This window comes from Chroicocephalus ridibundus, chromosome 4 (assembly GCF_963924245.1).
Source record: "Chroicocephalus ridibundus chromosome 4, bChrRid1.1, whole genome shotgun sequence".
In the NCBI taxonomy this organism is placed as follows: Eukaryota; Metazoa; Chordata; class Aves; order Charadriiformes; family Laridae; genus Chroicocephalus; species Chroicocephalus ridibundus.
Genome location: NC_086287.1, coordinates 44800685 through 44819486, shown reverse-complemented (window position 1 = coordinate 44819486; position 18802 = coordinate 44800685). Strand labels below are relative to the sequence as shown.

Sequence of the window (18802 nt, the reverse complement as noted above, 5' to 3'; positions counted from 1 at the left end):
GCTCTTTCTAACCTAACGCAACATAACCTAACCCAATATAACATAACCCAACATAATCCAACCCAACCTTTCTACAGGAAACAGGCCCTTGGGTGATCTTAGAGCAGTAAGGCAGCAGCTTTCAACCTCTGCCCAGTGAGCCCTTGAGTACTTTTAAGATGTTTGTGAAAGGTAGCTGTTCTCAACTACCTTTTACAATCCCCCTAAACCCACCACCAACAGCCTGAAGCATGTAGGTGTCCACACCTCCACTCACTGCCAAATGTTTATGGGTCCAAAACCGGGAAAGGTAAAAAGTGACTGCTCTAAGGGAAACCTTTATCATTCCTTGCAGAGTTCAATGATAAGTTCATCCTGTGCTTCATATTTCCAAAGAGCAGTAATCAAGGAGAACAATGGAACACAAATAACTCTTACAAAAGGGAACAAGGATTTGGCATCCCTTATTTAAGTACCAGCTCAGTCAAATGCTTTCCTATCATGTGGTTTTCAGCTCTGGACTCTCCCTCCTTGCAAGTAGGGACCTCTGTATCCAAGACCCTATCTCTGTGTGCCTGCCAGCCCTGGCACGTGGCCAGTCAACGAGAGACAGCCCTCTCCTATCTGCACGCTGCTGTTCTTGTTCTACCCACGTCTAAGGTCCCAGCTAACTACTCTTTAAAACAGACGGAGTTCATGCAAGACTGTAGTTCCACTGTGGGCTTTTGAGACTGTCAAACCATTTGGTCCTGTGTGTAAATCGGACCAGACTCCTATCTAAGCTTATAGAAAACCCTGCGGATTAGCCTGGATAACATGTCATGGCTTATCTGACCAGCCAAAGCCGTGATGGTGGGGAGTTCACAGGACCCAGCCAGTGTCTGGGTCGAGTTTTGCCTCAGTACTTGCTGTACATCCTCTCTAATAGCCTCCATGTAGACAGCAGGAAGCACAACACGTTTACATTCAGCAGCTATGGCATGGTATTCTATTCCCCTGCCACCGAAAAATGAACAACACAGGCAGGTCCTGCTTCTGGCAAAAATTTAATAGGGTTGTAACATAATTTACCTCCCTTCACAAGCTGGCTACCACACGTATGTGTGGGCCAAGCCACAGCTAGTGGGGGTAACTGTTCACATACAGCGCTGTACTAGCCAAAAAGCTGGAACAGAAGTAGCTGGGGCTGCGGCACTGCCCTTGGGGAGCCGCTGGCCCCCACAGTGCCCTGGCAGGCTTGTCCACCCCTGTGGCATCCAAGTGCTGATGAGGCTCTCGTGAGGATGGTTCAAAGCACGTGCTGCCAGAGGTGGCTGCGGGAAGTCCTGCAGCCATTCCTCCAGGCTTAAATCAGCCGGCCCGGATTTTTTTTTAATCAATCACATCTACCTCCTCACAGCAAGCTTGGAAGCGTACCTCACTGCACACCGGATGCGCACATGCCTCGGGCACCAGGTGAGTCAGAATGTGGCCTCGGTTTGACAGATGAATGGACACATGTACGCACTTCGCTAATAACGTTAAAAATAGTTTTAAATGAGGGCATGGATTTTGTTGATCCCTTGAAACACAGGAGTGAGACGTAAGTGGACTAGTTCACCTATTATAATAGCAGAGCCAAAATTTAAATTAATTTGTAATTTTTTCCTTCACTTTAGGGCACATTCTTCTAATTCAGCAAAAAAAATATCAACATAGCTGTGCTTGGGATTTCCAAGTACATCTGTGCACCTTTTGTCTTATTACAGAAATTATCCATCCTTGGTGGATACAAGCCTTTTCTAAGCAGCATCTTCCTATCTTCAGTTGGGCTTTCTATACTACACATTTTGTTCATATTCCCCATGGTTTCTCTTTATCAGCACAATTTCCTGGCAGCCAGCTGAATGGCATTCATGCATGTATATTTTTCTTTTTTTAAAGCTCAGCTGGGATCTGTGATATAAGTATATTCTCCCTGGATGCATTACGAACCATAGATGTCTACATGACTTTTCCATGGAAACACACGAAGGAAAGATCCTGTGTAACTACTGGCTGGAATCTAAACATTTCAAGTCAGGTACCAGGAGCCTAATAAAAAGACCCAGGCTATAGTTGGAAACAATTTCCAGAAACTGGTTCTGCTTATCCCTTGTAGCTGTGGCAATAAAGGAGAGAGAGTAAGGGACAAAGCTCACTGGGGAAAAACACGTCAATAAAAACAGCGAAGTCTGGTTGGGCTTCATCACCTGACATGCTGTACATTGAGCTTTGGAGACCTTTGTGTGTCTTACAAAGAATCCTTGGTGTATTTTGCCAGGACAAACTCGTATCTAATTAGGGGGTTAATAAGAAAATTATTATTAATCTTGCAGTCATTTTCATAGCTGGAGAAAAATTAAATGTCAAATGTCCTCTATATACTGCATGGTAACTGCTTTTCTTTTCTTGCCCTCTACCCTTCTATTTTCTAATATAGTTACTTTTATTCTGGACTAGACCAAAGCTGTTTATCTTTCCTCCTCCACCCTCTCTCCCTGTCCGAGTGCCTGCTGTTCACTGTTCTAACAAGTCAACAGGTGGAAAAAGGCGTTATGACCCTGATGAATCAACATCCTGTGAAGCTAAAATGATAGCCGTTAGCCTAACTGGAAAGCAGCACCATGGTCCTTTGGAGGTAGTAGGGTAGACAGCTCTTATAGAAGAAGACTGAATGCTCTTCTTTCATAGGGTTTCAAAGTTTGTGGGAAAAAAATGTGTTCTCTGCTCTTGACTTGGACTGAAAGCTGCTCAGGAAAGTGGCAACGAGGGTATGGAGTGAAATGTCTGTCCTTGCTATTTTTGCAGATACACATGACCAAGTTCAACCCATGCTCTGAGCTGTCTGGAAGCCATGAATCTGCACAAATGTGATGCTGATCCCTGACTAACTCACCTGGTCTCTGAGCTGGCCTCAATTGCTCATGCTGGCTGCCACAACTTCCAGTTTGGAGCTCCCTCTAGTACCAGGAGAGCAGGTCAGCTCTGGCACGTTGGTGTCTGAAAAAATAAAATCCTTTCTCAGATGTGTTTCTTTGACTAAGAAATCAATAAAAAAATGGCAAAAATCTGATCAAGCAACCGTCCTGGCTCATGGCTGCACTGTGGTATCAACACACTGGGGTTTCAGAGGCACGGAGCACCTTGCTGCCGCTGTCACACAGGGTTTGAGCAGCGCTCAGCAGATCCAGTGATGGGACCATGGCTGCCCTCATCATGTCAGCACAGCTGGCTGGAGCATCGCCTCACGCTCCCTGCAGCCACAAGCGACGCGAAGAGCTTTGTGTGTAAGGAGAAAGTTCAAGGAAAGGTTTTAATATCACGCTGAGAGGACTTCTGCTCTGCTGCTTTGTGTCTTTTACATGCTCTTTTTAAACATATTTTTGTCTAGGAAAATAATTTTGTTTGAAATTACTTCTAAAATGTTCCTTTGCTCGGAGCCCTATGGGAGGATTCCAGGATTATTTGCAAGATGCTATTTCTTAGAAAAGTAAGGAGGATTTCTGCAACAGAGAAAAACATTTCCAGAAAATTCGTTACCTAATGCTTAAAAACACGGCATTTAATTTATTGAGGCATCTGTTCTCTCTCATTATTTATGGCATCCCTCAGAAGACTACTTTAAGAACACATCATTCAAGAGCAAATGCCGCAAATGCCAAAGAAAAAGGATATAATTTATTCGTGTTACATTGTCCTTTCTGGCAAGAAAGGACTCGTGACCTCTAGAGTGAAGCTGAAAATCTTGTTGCCTTCAGTTATCATTAACTGATCTCAGTCAAGGTGCTGCCCTATGGAGATGGGCCATACAGGAACACACTGTAAAAGACAAGCCTTGTTCTGCAGTAAAGGCAATCTACAAAAACTTGAGCAATAGTGAGAAGACAATTAACGGCAGAACAAAAGGAACAGCAGTAATTGGTGGGGTGGGTGAGCACAGCTCACCATCATGAGCCACACGTGTACCTTTAATGACTTCCGACAGATGAAGCAGTGAATGACCAGCCAGCAGACTGACTGCTGCTGTGGGAGAGCGCTTTTTTTGGATACCATGAGCAAGAGCAACATCAGGAGGCATGACATGGAGCAACGGGTTTACCAATTGCTTCCAGACATGCCACTGGATGAAAAGTAGAAGTTTATTTCTCTTCATTTCAAGTTATTTGGTATTTATTGGAGGATAGGACTGGGAGAACAGAAGCCACGCAGATTAACATCATCTACTCCAGTTTCACCCAATCTAAAGCTCTAGTAGTTGCAGTGTCAGTGCAAGGGTTTTGCACTAACCTTTCATAAGTTATTACAATTGGAAATCGGGCCCTTCTAATGACGAAATAGGTGTGTGGTAAGACTTGTACTGCAATACCTTGAGGAAGCTGGTGATTCCTGCTTGTTTTCCTTTTGTATTAATCGGATCAAAGGAAAAAAGAGCAAGTGTTTGTGTTAATAAAACTATAGAAAAAGTTTCTTTAAAAATCACTGGCAAGATCCTTCTCTTTAGGATGAACTGAAGAAACTGTGACATTTCATCCTGCTTAAAAAATAACTAGAAAGGTAGTATGCTTTAGTCAGAAAATCAGAAACATACATTCCCTGTCCCAGTTCCTTTTCACTGATTTTAGAAGTCCACTGATGTTTCAGAGTTAGCCCGTCTCCTCAGTCGCTTCACAGACACAAAGAATTGTAATCACAAATCACATTATGCTGTGCTCAGCTTTCAACAAAAGGGGAACAATGCTAGTTGCATTTAAACAGCGTCTCCCAAGCAAACATCTCAGCTGTCCCTTGTTTTCAAAGACGTCCCTCAGTTCTTTCTCAAATGTATGCATGTTTCTCCCAGATGTGATGACTCTGGTGTTTTACTGTTGAACAGCAGAAATTTAAGAACTATCAACTACTTTTTTTTTTTCCCCCGCCCTGTGCAATGCCAGGTCCCAGTCCTGTACAGGCTGGTACATGTTTTTAACTCCATGTCCAGTGTGAGTAGTTCCACTCACTAGAATTTATCCTACGCTGGATAAAACTAAGCACACGTGTAAATCTTCAAAAGAGTAGGGATTTTATTTTTGCAGCAGCAGCTCTGGTTTCCTTCATGGGGTTCTCCTCACCCTTAGCAACAGGGCAATGTTATTCAGCAATAGGACAATTGAATTGGTAGGAATGGACAACATTCACATTTTCTAGAAGAATCCTTTCGTTATGTACCACCTCTTGGGTTGCAGGCCATGTCTGGGGCTTATATTCCTAGCTCTCATGGACTTCAATTACTTTTCTTTGAAAAATAATTGCAACATTATCAACTCTAGCAACTTCACAGTAAATCTCACAAAATTTTGTACCTTTCTGAAAGACCCAGACATAGCAACAAGTGTGGATTTCCCTATGGCACCTGTGTATCAAAACTAAAGCCTAAGAAAGGTCAGAAACTGACATTTTAAACTCAATTCCTGCAGGTTATTATGGCATGACTGGAGCTGACAGAGAGTAGAAAGATGTCCTGTGTTATGCCTCTGGGTGTTTTCATCAATACATGCAGGTTTCTAACCAGTCAAGCCTTAAGATCCTAATCCTGCAAGCACTTGTACCTGCGCAGAATCCCACTTTGAATGCAAACAATCTTTTCTGGAAATTCAGGTGGCGCAGGTTCAGAGTCACCAGCCTGTGATGGTGGCAGTGTGCTGGCCACAATGGGCACTGCTAAGGGGAAGACCACAACCCACGTGGATCATCTGTCATGGTAAATCTGTGCCTGAACTTCAGCAAATTTTCATGGACTATATTTTTGGAATGATCATCTGCGTTTGCTGTGAATACTCTGGATTTGCATTAGTCACTGAAGATGGGACAACCACCAAAGATGGAAAGGGGGGAGGGCACCCACAATAGGAAACAAGGAGCCAGAAAGATGTTCCAAGGACAGATTGCAACAAATGCCAGAGCACGCGAAGGAAGGGGGTGCTAACAGGACTTTTCCACTCTAAGAAATGCTGGTTTTCTTTCTCCTCTTTAGGGCTTTGTTGTGACGGTGTTAGGCCAGTGTGGACCCGTGCAGTCTCTTTGAACTTAGAGCGCTACATCCTAAATGTACACCCTTTGATAGCAATTCAGGCTTGATGGCCTTTGAAATCTGCCCCCCCCCTCCCCCTCCCCCCCCCCCCCCCATGGTCAGTACCTGCCACAGCATGGCAGGGCCGCTGTCTGTCCCCGTTTGGGAAGCACAAGAATTAGCATAGTGGCTTCTGAACTCTTCCATGGGGAACAGCCATTAGGCAGCTCCAGGGAAAACCCATCTTGCTGGCCTCGTGTATGTTTTGTTGTGTGCTTATGGAATTCTTTAGTATTTCATCAGAAGGGGAAAAATGCGTATGATTTCATCTATGCTATGTGACTGTTCAGTTTTCTCTGGGCCAAGATAAAACATGAGGTGGACTTGTCAGCGTTAGGTTGGACTCCATGATTTTAAAGGTCCTTTCCAAGCTAAATGATTCTATGTTTGCTTCTAGGCTCCCATGTGCTATAAACCAGCACACAAGCACCCAAATTTCTGACTCCATGGTTTCCATGCCCGTATCTTGATGTGCAGTGGGCTGCTAGACTCCTGGCAAAAACTTTGGAGAGCTGAGAAGCAGCTACAGGACCTCTTCATAGGTGGGAACTGCCCAGTTGCTGTGGAGTCCTACCATACCATCGTCAGGCTGTGGAGTCCCACGGTCATCCAGTAACGCCCAGCTCAGCTGCTATGGGCTTGGCTTTGCTGGCAACCTCGGTATCAGCTGGCTCCGTGACTATTGTAGCCCCAATAAAGGATCCAAACACCACACGTACAGTGTTACGAGACGTGTATCATCCATGCTTGGCTACCCTGAGGTAAGGTGGTCACTCAACAACTTTTTCACCTCCATAGTGAAATTATTACCTCCATAGTGCGTCCTTCCAGAAGCGTCCTGAGCACCATCGCCCTCAAGGTGGCCTGGAAACCCGGTGGGTGTCACAGCAACGTTGCGTGTGGCAACGCCACCCGGGCTACCCCACAGCACCAGGGCACAGGCTGTCTGTCCCCTTTCCCACCCCAGAGTGGCAGGACAGTCCCACAGCTCCCGGCCCCCTCGCTTCCCCAGAGGTGTCCTGACACCAACGGCAGCCTGTGGCGCCGAGCCAGAAATGGCGGGCCAGGCGTGTGGGGCAGACTGCCCAGTGCGACGCTCCCGGTGACAGCAAACCGCCCTGCGGCACGGGGACGGCGGCGGCAGGGACACAACCGACAGCCCCTACCCCAAAGCTCGTTAACGGCCGCCTCAGCACGCCACCACCGCCCCACGATCCCTCCGCCAACGCCCCCCTGCGCTGTCCCGTCTCCCTCCGCCGCCCCCCCGCCCCCGGCTCCGCGTCGTGTTTTGACCAGCGCGGGCCGCCGTAGCGCGGCCGGGCGGCCGTGCCGGGGCTGCGGGCGGCGCTGCGGCCGGCGGGGGGAGCGGCTGGGCGGCGCGGGCGAGCGCTCGCCCCTGGGCTCTCGAGGCCGGGGCGGCGGGCGGCCTCGACCCCCCGCTTCTGGCCGAGGCCTGAGACTGCGGAGCCGCCCCCTTCGCTGCCGCCGCCTCTGAGGGAACGGCCCCCGCCCCGCCCGCGGGGGCGGCCCGCGCCGCGGCCCCTCCTCGGGGGAGGCCGGCTGCATGGGCAGGCGCTGCGGGGCACCGTGGTCGCCGGCCTCGCCGGCACAGCCGCTCCTGGGCGCCAGGTAGGAGAGGTTTAACCCGGCGGGTTAGGCTGAGGGGGGTGCGTGGGGGGAAGAGACGCGTCCCCTGAGCCCGCAGTGCCGCCGCCGCAGGGAGAGGGGCTGGCGGGTGTGCTGGCTTGGATGTTCCTCTCTTCTTCCTCTCTTCATCTCCTCCTCTCCTGCTCCTCTCTCTCCCCTTCTCTCTTTCTCGCTCTCTCTTCCCCCCGCCCCCATTTTGCACGGAAGCCGGGAGGATAATTTACTGCCGGCTTTGACTGGATCCCTCCTCGTTCCCCCGCTTCCCTCCGGCCGCCGCCGGGGCTTCGGGGAAGGCGAAGGTTTTGGCCGGGGGTCTGTAATCGTTGGCAGCAGTTAGAGCTCCTCCTTGATCCCCTTTTTATAAATAGGGGGTGCGGGGATGTGAAATATAATATGCCTTTATTATCAGCTATCACCCACTATACGTGTGTACTTAAAGCAAAGATAAACTAGTGAGAGTTAAAAACTCCTTCGGGTTTATTCTCGGTGTGCTTCTGCGACTTGGCATTTAATAGTCAAGTACAGCGTTGTGCTTTTCCAGACTGGGAAGCCTAAGGTGGAATGGATGGTGTATGGAGCAAAAGCAAGGGGCTGGATGGACCCTGGTAATGGACTCCAATGGTGGGAATTTCTGTCTTTGTCATAAGATGATATTGAAGTGTAAAACATCTAAATTTTGGATCTGGGAATTGGTTCCAATGTGTTAATTGATACTAAAAGGATGATAATTTTTGTGGAAGCCTCTGAGAATAAGTAATACTGCACCCGTCCTTATCATAAACTCTTGCATTTGGCATTTCTTGTGAAGAATGAGGCTAGAATTTATTGCGAATGTTGTATTGACCCATGCGTGCATCTTTCAGTTTAGATTATTGCTGATTTGATCCTCTGGAATCTGCAAAAGGAAAGTCTGCCAGCCTCTGTGAATAGCTTTGCAGTGTAACAGGAGTGGAGTTCCCGAGCAGAATCGCTGAGAGATATGTGAACGAGTATAAGCAAAGCTGAGCACGTCGGTATTTCTGCCTCAAACCTGGGCTCCTTCCCCAGGCACAGTTTGTGTGTGGGGTGAACACCCTCTTGGCACCTGGAGATGATGTCGGTCGAAGGGTCTACAATAACAAGTCGGATCAAAAATCTGCTTCGCTCCCCTTCCATTAAGCTGAGGAGAAGCAAGCCTGGGAACAAGCGTGAAGATATAGGCAGCAAGGTGAGTTCTCTGTGGTGCAGCTAGCATGCTTTAACTTTGTTGCCTGAGGTCCCATCTGTACTAACAATACTGCTTTGGGAGTAACTGGTGTAACTGTAGAGTGATGCAGAGCAACTGATACGTGACTGTAGTCTGTCTTTTAGTTGGAGTCTTTACTGTGCTTCATCTCCTTGCTAAACCCTGGATCCCTTTCTGAAACACACTCTTTTTGCTTGTGTGTATGTAAGCAATCTGTATCAGAAAGCTTTTAGCATTTCCCACGCTGTGGTGTGTGGATTTGTTACAGATGACTGACAGGAGAAACATAATGCTGCCTCTTCCTCCATATTTCCAACTGCTAACCTGTGTTACCGGCAGCTACCGATACACAAAAGACCTGTGCTTCTGTGTAAGCAATTGCTCTCAGCCCCGCAAAGGAGTGTTCTTTGAGCATGAGGGGAAGGGTAGGATGATCTGAAAGATAGAGGATGTGAGACATCTCTTGCAGGTGACTGTTCTGATGGGGTTTGTGTTCCACAGGCCTGGATGCACTTTCCTCTGTGTGCCTCAGACCCCCTTCCTTGGGGATGTCTCGTCTAGGGTATAATTGCATCTGCCTGAAAAATCCATCGTTCTTCTTGGTGTTGCGGACAATTCCTGACTGATAGTCACTGATTGGGAGTTGACTGGTGTCATGAGGAGAGGAGGATGACTTAACCCCGGCTGCAGGGAGAACAGGAGCTGGGTGGCATTGCCTTGTGCTGACAGCAGGCGCCTCTGAGTCAGGGCGCCCCGGTCTGTCCCTGCCACTGATTCACTTGTAACCCTGGGCAAATCACTCAGCCTTTGCATAGCGCTCTCGTTCTCCATAAATAGAAAGCTTAATCCCTCCCCTCCTTGTGAAGACTCACTAATAAATAAGAAATCCTTATAATCCATGACTGCAAAGTGCATTCATTTGTCTCAAAACAGTAGCGCTTCAAAAGTTAGCTGCTGGAGTGAGGAGTGTGTAAAAACTGCAGGGGAAATAAATGATACTTTATCTAAATGCCCTGTCCCCAGCATGAAATCCTGTTCTCAAAACCGTCCCCTGAGATGGCTGTTCAATACCGAGGAACGTAATATTCTTCCCTTGCAAACCAAGCGAAAAACCTGCTTGGCTTCCTTAAAGCTGTCTAGAAGAGGTGTTCATGCTGGACCTCGGTGTGTGAATGTGCATGCATGTGTCGCATTTAATGTGGCCTGTGGACTGCCAGTGAAACGTGCTTTGTAGCCATTGCTGAAGGGCAGTTCGTTGATCTGTATTCTGCAGAGACCTCTGTCACAAGAGCCAAAAGCCACCTGTACCACCATGTACAGTGGGCATTGGATTCTGGCTCTGTGAAAAGGAGCCGAGGTTTGCCCACTCCTTTGCAGAGTTGGGACCTGCTGCTATAAACCCTGGGTATTCTCTGGTACCTGTTTTGGTTTGGGGTTTTTTTTTTCATTGTTTGGGGTTTTTTTTGTGGGTTTTTTTTTTTTTTTCTTTTTTTACCTTGCACATGCCTTTTTGAAGAGCTCCATTGTATCCCTTGTGCTGTCTCCCAGTGTGCAGCCAGAGCTGTCTGATCCACTGGGAATATCATGGATTCATTCTACATCATCAAATTAGAGTTTGAGGGCTTGATTTTGTGTATCTTATTAGTAAGAGCAGTTAATCAGTGAGATGCAGAGGAACTGGTGGAGACTTTGCTGGTAGAATCTACTTGTCATCATGAGGAGTGCTGGTGTTGGTTTCCCAAAGCATTCTGCTCTTAATTTCCCTCAAATGAGTTATGTCCTGTCTTCAGTGGGACAGCTGGGATGGGCAAGGCAGAAAGGAGTAGGCTTCTTACCAAAGATGCAACAGAAGAAGTTCCCATGTTTGATATCTGTGGAGATGCACCCTCTGCTGTGTATGTGCTCCTCTGCCTTCTGAGGTGAGAAGCAGCTCTACTTTTCTAAAATAGCAGGAAACAGATCCTCTCAGTCTGCTATTTGGTATGAATGTAAACCCCTTGGGACTGAAATTGAGCATCATACACATTGCTCCCAAAGGATCTTTGCTGACCTGCAGGAAGGGCTTTTCCAGGCATCTTTGTCTCGGACTTTCTGAGAAATGGCTGCTCCAAGAGATGCATGTGGCTCTAGTCATGTGGAAGAATGGATGGGCCTATGAAGCTGGTAGCTTTGGCTGGTCATCTCTGCTGAATACTGCTTGGTTATATAGGATGGAGCCAGGACTATTGCCCTAGATTAATGCCTGAAAGGTGATATTGTGCTTTGTACATGCAGATGTAGGTGAAAAGCAAGCCCTCAACAGCTCTATGGTTCCTCGGAGTCCCTCGAGCTTTTATTGCAACCAGCTGCTCAGTTTAAGATGGACAGGCACCCTCAGTGGCACTTCCTTGACTTCCATGAGCTGTGATTTTTTTTTTTTTTTTTTTTTTTTTTCCCCCTCTAATGGAAAGTGTCCCTGGTGTCCCTGCTCTTTCCTAAACAACACTTTGGCGGTGTGAAGCCTGCCAGGCTGTCTCAATGGTTAGGGACAGACCCCTTGGGCAGTTTGTCATGCTGAAGAGAAGCCCTGTGGAAACTGGCTCCTATCAATGAAGCAGCCGTGTAATGCTGGGCTGAATGTGGGCAGGCTGTGGGAGGCTGGCTCCGCAGAGACCTGTTTGTGCATTGCTCTGGAAGGGGGAGTGTGGGTAAGTACAGATATTTTGCATGAGGGCTGTGCAGGACATGCAGTGTGTTACTTGGGAGCTGTACAAGAGAGAACTTGTTTTGTGACTTTTATTAGGACTTATTCCTTGCCTATAACTAATGCATGGTTTTACTGTGCAGCCCCAGGAGATCTCTGCAGGAGTAAAACTAAGGAACCAATACATAATCATGGATACGTAAAAAAAAAAAAAAATAGATAAAATAAAGGATCTCTTTAAGTAAAGCTTGTTGATAAATTTGATGTAGCGTTCATTTTTGTTGCTGCTTTTTAGAAACAACTTTTGTTTTGTGAGAGTCCTGATTTTTGTTGCTGCGTGACTAGCTCTGCGTTTAGACTTTTGTGTGTGTGTGTGTCTTCTGATGTTTGTGGCTTGAATCCACTTTTTCTGTCCTGTCCAGATCTCCATTTCTTGTGTTGAACCAGTGTAGACCTAGAGTACAGTGATTTACGCCTAGGCCTGTTGCTTGTTCGATTGTAACACGTCAGTGTGGTGGCTGGAAGCTAAAATTTCCTCAGATAAGTTGGTTGGCCTGAGTTCAATTTCTAGAGGATTGCTAGCCCTACCAGAATCCCAGCCGTGCATCTGCTCACCGTGCTTGTGATTCCAGTAGAGACATGGAGTTAAAAACTGGGCACCAAGTGCCTTTGAAGCAGCATCGATCACCCTGATCACCCTGAACGGCACTAGCAGGGCAGTGGGGAAGCTAAGGATTGAGCCGTCTCCCATTGCTAAAATGCCCTGGTTGCCATCTGTACCCTGCAACTTGGCTAAACAAATCTCTTGCTCTGACAAAAGTAATGTACCTGAGCAAGTACAGTTCCTGCAGGGGATGTTCATATTGTTAAGCTCTACCCTTGTAAATATAAGCATCTTTTTAAGTGATGTAGCTGTGCCTATTTTAGGGGGGGTGTGTGTATTATCCTCAGTCAAACCCAATTATGAATGTCAAGGGAGAAACAAATTGCTACAAAACCTGCTACAGGCTTTTCCCTGAAACTGTAAGCCAGTGAGTCAAAGAAACACATTTGGAATTTGCTGCTTGTTTCTTTGATCTCTACTGTTTTTTCTAAGCCAGAAATATTTCAAGTTGCCAGTTTAAAAGAGCACTTTGACTAAAACCTGACATTCCCCAGCAGGAAGTCATTCAGCACAGGTACTGTTGTACTGTGGTCTTCCCCCCACCAAGTGTCCTGTGAGCACGTGCAGCTGGCACGCCTGTTCCCCCTCCATGATGCTGGGCTGGACTGGGTGGCTCTGCAAGCCCTTTTTGAGAGTTTTTGTTCTGAAAATGAGCCCTAAATTGTTCCTAGTGGGACAAGGTTTCTTGTCCTCCTTTGGTGAGGCATGGCCTGTTGTTACTGCCAGCCTCTGGGCTGGCATTAGCCTGATGGTAGGTCCCAGGCTAGGGCAGCAGAAGAACGTATGCCCGCCTCTGTCTTCTGCCTCACATCCAGTGAGCAGGACGTGCACAGGCACAGATTTAAGAGGGGAGCAGATCCATGGAAGCTTGAGATCTGTCATGCCCCTCGCATTCCCAACACAGTTCTCCAGCTCCTCAATCCTCTGAGAAGCTTCAGGGCTCGGCAAGGACCACAAGCTGTCCTGAACACAGGAGACTGGAATAATGTTTCTGTCCTGGCTGTAGCTTCCTGCCTTCAGTACACAGCCCTTTTTGTTTGAAAATATTATAGCTTCTGACACGAATGAGTTTAGACCACTACTGGTCTTAACCAGATCAGCTGAGAATTGCTGAACCTGAACTGGAACAGAACCAAGAAACACATGAGTTTGATTCACTGATATAAATGCTTCAAAAATCATCACCTTTTATTAAATCATTTAAGGTGCAGCTGAGGCTTGTTGTGGAGTGAGATTCTTTGTAAGTCTTTGGGAACGACTCAGTCCTGCAGCAGCAGAGCCTGCTGGGTTCCTCGTGGGCAGCATTTCCCAGGGAGCTGGATGCGGGGCTGAGCAGCCTGGCTGTGTGGGTGAGGTAGAGAGCAGCCTGTCCGACGCTGTCACAAGCTCTTGTTTTGGCAGGATTCGCAAGGGTCTTTTACATAATGACGGTGCTTTTGAGGAACTGCTCAGCATGGTGTTGCCCTGTTGCCCTTCTCCACTCCACTGGACTCCGAGCAGTACTCAGCCCACCAGCTCTGTGATCAGCACAGCTGAGAGGATGCATCTAACCCTGGTCTGGCCTTGTGCTGCTGTGCCTGTTCTGCTTCGAAGTTTACATCCATGAATGTTGCTTGGCCCCAGTTGGTAGCTAGGGATCTCTCACAGCTCTGCACCACTCAGTCTAAACACACCCAATTGCTTCAACAGCTCAGGGGCTGCTGTGCAGAGATAGAAGGGATTTCATGTCTGTCTCTGGTCAGGCTTATAACAGTGCCTCTTAAAGCAGAGGACAAAGGCTAGTTAGCTTCTTCATAGCCAGACCTGCATTTCAATGGCATGTCCATATCTGTGGATAAAGTCAGTGGAACAGCTGAGAGTGTCATAGCTAAGGGGCTGAATGCCACCCTACTGGGCTGCTCTGGTCCCTTTTTCTTCATCCTTAAGTACATGGTGCTCAAGATGGCCCTGTGTTTGTTAACAATTTCACACACAAGTTCTCCTTGCTCCATTCTTCACCCTCTGCATGTTATGCTTTGTCCTGAAATTACAGGGTGATCTGGCTAGCTCTCCTGGCCTGAATTGGAGCCAAACATGGCTATTAAATGTGACTTAGCCACAGGGCATATCGAAGCCAAAGTTTTTCTGCTGTTGGACTGCAGAACCAATTGCTTCTGGTTCTTGAAGTATGGTGGATATAAAAGCATATAGCTGTTCAACATGTTTGATTTTGTAGACTGCAACTGTATTCATGAACCACTGTGACCCTTCTCACCAGTCCTGAAACAAGATTGCTGGAAAGTTCCACCCTTTGTGCTGTCTTTACCATGAAAGACAGGAGGAAGACCCCTCCATGGCAGGAGGGGAGTGATGATGTGTTAACAGCTGAGGTGCAGTCACATAAATAACACAAACCAGGTCATTTGCTGATGAGTTTAAATGGTTATTCCTTCCCTTGGGTGGTCACATGCTGCTTTCCTGTATGGTCTTTTAGATCTGCTGAGGTCTTGGCTGGCATGTTGTTCTTCACCTCTTTCAGATGAGCTGGGTATTCTTAGAAGGCACATGGGCAGGTTTTACTCTGTCGCTGATGTGTTGGTTAAGCCATACACGTATAGACTGACGACCCCCTTTTGCTTGTGAGCTGTTGTTCTGCAGTGGGCTGTGAAGCATGTAGTGTTTTGCCAAAGACCTGGCTGGGATGGTAGGATGGCAGAGGTCAGGGCTGGTCAGAGGGGTTGTAGGTGGTACATTTACTGCTTGCTGGTCAGAGCTGTTGTTCAGTGTGGTGCAGGGAAGGCTGGTGGAGAAAGGCATCCACAGACACAGTGGGCAGAGACCTCCTCCAAAGTGTACCATCTGTTTCACTAGCTGCGTGCTTGGTGCTACCTATGGTGTATCACCTCATTTGTTTCAGGAGGGAGAACAGTTGAACTGATGGTTGGGAGTCAGGCCAGGTTGGACCACTATCTGTTCAAGGGTTTGCAAGTGCCTGTAAAATGACTGGTATATTTTTTCACTCTCCTCTGTGTCTAGTGGAAAGCAACTGTTGGACATCAGCTTAATTTCCAGCTGAGAAAGTAGTGGTCAGCATTTTGTTGGACTGGCAAATCTGAGAAGATAGTTTACTTCCTGTTTATCAGGTCTTAGGAAGAAGTTGCTTGATTAGTCTTGGTACAATTCGCTCTGTGAGAGTGAAAGTAAACACCATGTACTATCTAGTCTTTGGCTTTTTTAAAAGGTCTCTTTTCTTGATGTTTGGGGCAGGGAGTGGCACTTGCGTGGCGCACAAGCAGCACAATGAAGCCCTGATATTAGTGCTGAGTGATCCCAGCTAAGGTCTGAATAATTAACTAGCACCAAGCCTGGTTTCATTCACTTCAGGCTTCTGGTTTGTGTCTGATGTACCTGCCTCTGCAGAACTGAAAGTTTCCGAGGAGTCCTGTATGTGCGTAGCAGGGTTGTGGTGTGCTCTCTGCTCTGGTTTCCAGCTCCAGATGTGGGCTGGTCCTTGCGCCTGAAACCCTGTGGGCTCTGCTGAGGGCTGGACTCACCAAAGGGTGGCTACTGCAATTCAGGAAAACCTCCCAGTATTTCCTTTCAACCACAGTGCTGCTTAGCCTTTCACTGAGCATGTCTCCATCTTGTGCAAGGAAAATTTAGCTGAGGCCTGTGGGTGTTGTAACCAGCAGTGGATCTGTGCTATGTGATCTGTCTTCAAAAGTATTAGTGTAAAGGTGAGTCGCTGCTAATATTTATATGACCGTAGACTGCAGGAGCAGTCCATCTCTACTTTGCTTTGGTGAGTGAACATTGGACAGACATGTGATAAACATCCCAGAGGAGCTTCAGGCTTAAGCCTGGAGAGAGGAAAAAAAAAAAAAAGGTGTGGGGGGAATGGGACATGCTTTTCCTATACAGACATGGCTACAAACTCCCACAGGAAGTCTGAGGCAGACCTAGAAATTGAATCCTGATCCTCCGAGGCCAAATCTTAGCCTTAGCCACAAAGCCCAGTCTCTTGCAGATTACCAGGGATGTTTCTCACCTCTCCCATGTGAGGACTGTGTGTTCATTTAGGATTATTTGCTTAAAAGTCCCCAAACCATGCTGTTGCAAATGCTGACTTGGTTCCATTGTCACTAATGATTTCAGTAGCTCTGGTGATGATGACTTTCCAACAGGCTCAAGCAGATTAAGCACCATATGAATTAGAGCTGTGGAAACCCCAGTAAGCCTTGTAATTTTGCTAGTGTCCCAGGAGACCAGTACTGTTGTTAGTTACTGCAGGGAAACTCTGATTGAAAATAGTACTATAGAAAAATCTATGAACTGCTGTTGTATTCGATGTTTCCAAGCCAATAGCAATAAAAGCCAGTCCTGCTTGTTCTCCCAAATACAGTATTAAAATTCACAATTGGTCAAGAAGGCTAATGTGATTTAACAACTACTATGAGACTTCTTACCTGGTGGAATTTGAAAAATAACATTCCTTCCTCACAGTGGTAGTTCTTTAATTTCTGCATCTCTCAAACACTTTGCATAGTTGGTCTGAAACTTCCCTCATCGTGAATCCAGAGAGACTCCTTTCTCTGAAATAAAGTAGATTGTTGGGAGTTGCATAGCAGTAGAGAGTCACAACATTAACAAATGCCTTGGAAGCAGGCAGATGGAGGAGTTTCTGAAAGAAGGAGAAAGCAACTTTATGGCAGTGTCAATAGATTCAAGGATGCAGACTTGTAAAGCTCTCTGCTCCTGTTTTTCTTCCAAGTAGGCACTACGGAAAACAGTGCTGCCTGTTTAGAAGCCCTTCCCTATCGAGAGGCAGGCCCAGCACAGGGCATTTGTTTGAAGTGCCAGTGCTGAAGTGTTAGCTACGTCTCCTGTGCTCAGCAGTGGTGGCCTTTGAGCTCTCCCAAGAGCTTTGAAATGGGTTGCTCACCTTTGAGTAGCACGTAAGGGGCTGCTTGCCTTTGAAGTCTTGTTTGTACTAGGGATGCTTTCATTTGCCACAAAAAAAATAAAAAGCACCATTACTCAGTCCAGGACTTTGCTCCAAAGGAGCTTGCGTTCGTTACATGGTTCCTAACGTAATCTAGATGCCAGAGTTGCCAAAACATTGAATAGGACTGAAGGTAAAAGGAGTGTGTGCAAGACCTGCCTCCTTATTTGGTGACTGCTCTTGGTGCTCAGAACTTGCTGTGCTCTGTGCTTCAGCCCTGGCTGTGCTGGGGGCTGTGACCTGGACCGTAAGGGGATGGTGTCAGAGGTATCCAGAGTGGGCATGACTGTAAGGGTGTACTGGGCCAAACACTTGCCTGTGCTAGAAACAATTTGCAAGCTGAACTTCTACGACAAGCTATCTTAAGGGTGACACAGCATCAAAAGCACCTGTTGAGTGATCCTTTCCCTCAAAGAAACAGGCTATACTAGTAAAAGGACTTTTTTTTTTTGCCAGCTATATTGCATCAATATTAGTGTTTTTTCTGCAAGAGCTTTATCTGGGCTAAGAGTGATGTTTTTCATGCCCCTAACCAATGATTCTGTGCTGCTGAAGTATGTAAATGTAGAGTGAACCTTAAAACAGAGCTGTATATTTTTTTTTAAATGCAGTTAATGGTTTTGGGTTCTGTGCTTGCTCTTCAGACTGTCTCTAAGCCTCTTTTTTCCTCAATGTAAAACAGACAGGAGGCTACTTATCCACTTACTGCAAAGTGTCCCAGCATCCAGGGCTTTAAAACAGCTGTGTAACTCCTTGCATTTGGCTTATCTCCCAGTTTTGAACTAGATATAGTGGTCCCAAGCGCAGTTGTTTCAATACTGCTTTGGGGTGTCATCCTTCTCGAGCAGCTGGGCCCAAAAGCATTGCTGACTGTAAACTGTAACTGACAAATTTGGGATCCGCTTTGTTTAAACCCGTCTGGTCCCAGCTCACCTGGTTTTCTTGGATGGAATCATGGCCAGGCAGGCTGCAAAAATGGCTCTGTGTATCTTGCCCGACCATGAGGGCTGGCTGGAGGGTGCCCTGAATCCTGCTCTGGGAGTGGTGGTGGAGGGGAATGGGGACAAGGCAACATATAGCACTCTTAATGAAATGAATTAACAAATATTTCTGATGAATCTGTGGTGTGCCTCACTGGACGTAGTTGTTTTAAAAATCCTGAGCTGTTTTTGAGGCTGGAATTGGGATTCCACATTCTCCTGCACCGGGAGGATAATCTTCCTCCCTGATAATCCATGGTTTGCGCTGCATGTCTCTGCAGGCCTCCCGAGCTAAGCTGTTGAGATGTATTTTACACGCAATCAGCGGTGCGAATAACTGGTGCTGGGGGAGGATGAGGGTAGGGTACTCTGGGCTAGAGGTAGCTTTCTTCAGTTTCCTTGCCGCTGGCTGCTTTGGCTGTGGTTTTGGCTGTAACTTCTGGAAGAGCGGGTCTCCTGCATCACCGTTGTGGTGGGTGGCTTATAGATGCTTGCTTTGCAAAGTTCTTGGCCCAC

The 18802-nt window shown here is 47.1% G+C and overlaps 1 protein-coding gene across 4 annotated transcripts in view; it reads left to right on the top strand.

Annotated features, from left to right (window-relative positions):
* The first annotated feature begins 7472 nt into the window (after positions 1-7472).
* MAPKBP1 (mitogen-activated protein kinase binding protein 1) overlaps positions 7473-18802 on the top strand; it is a 105011-nt gene continuing 93681 nt past the window's right edge. For 3 of the 4 annotated variants that reach the window (XM_063331646.1, XM_063331644.1, XM_063331647.1), the window contains exons 1-2: positions 7473-7735; positions 8617-8960. In XM_063331646.1, coding sequence (XP_063187716.1) covers positions 8844-8960 — 117 coding nt within the window. In that variant the 5' untranslated portion in view covers positions 7473-7735; positions 8617-8843. The remainder of the gene's footprint in view (positions 7736-8616; positions 8961-18802) is intronic. The other variant, XM_063331645.1, reaches the window with a different exon arrangement.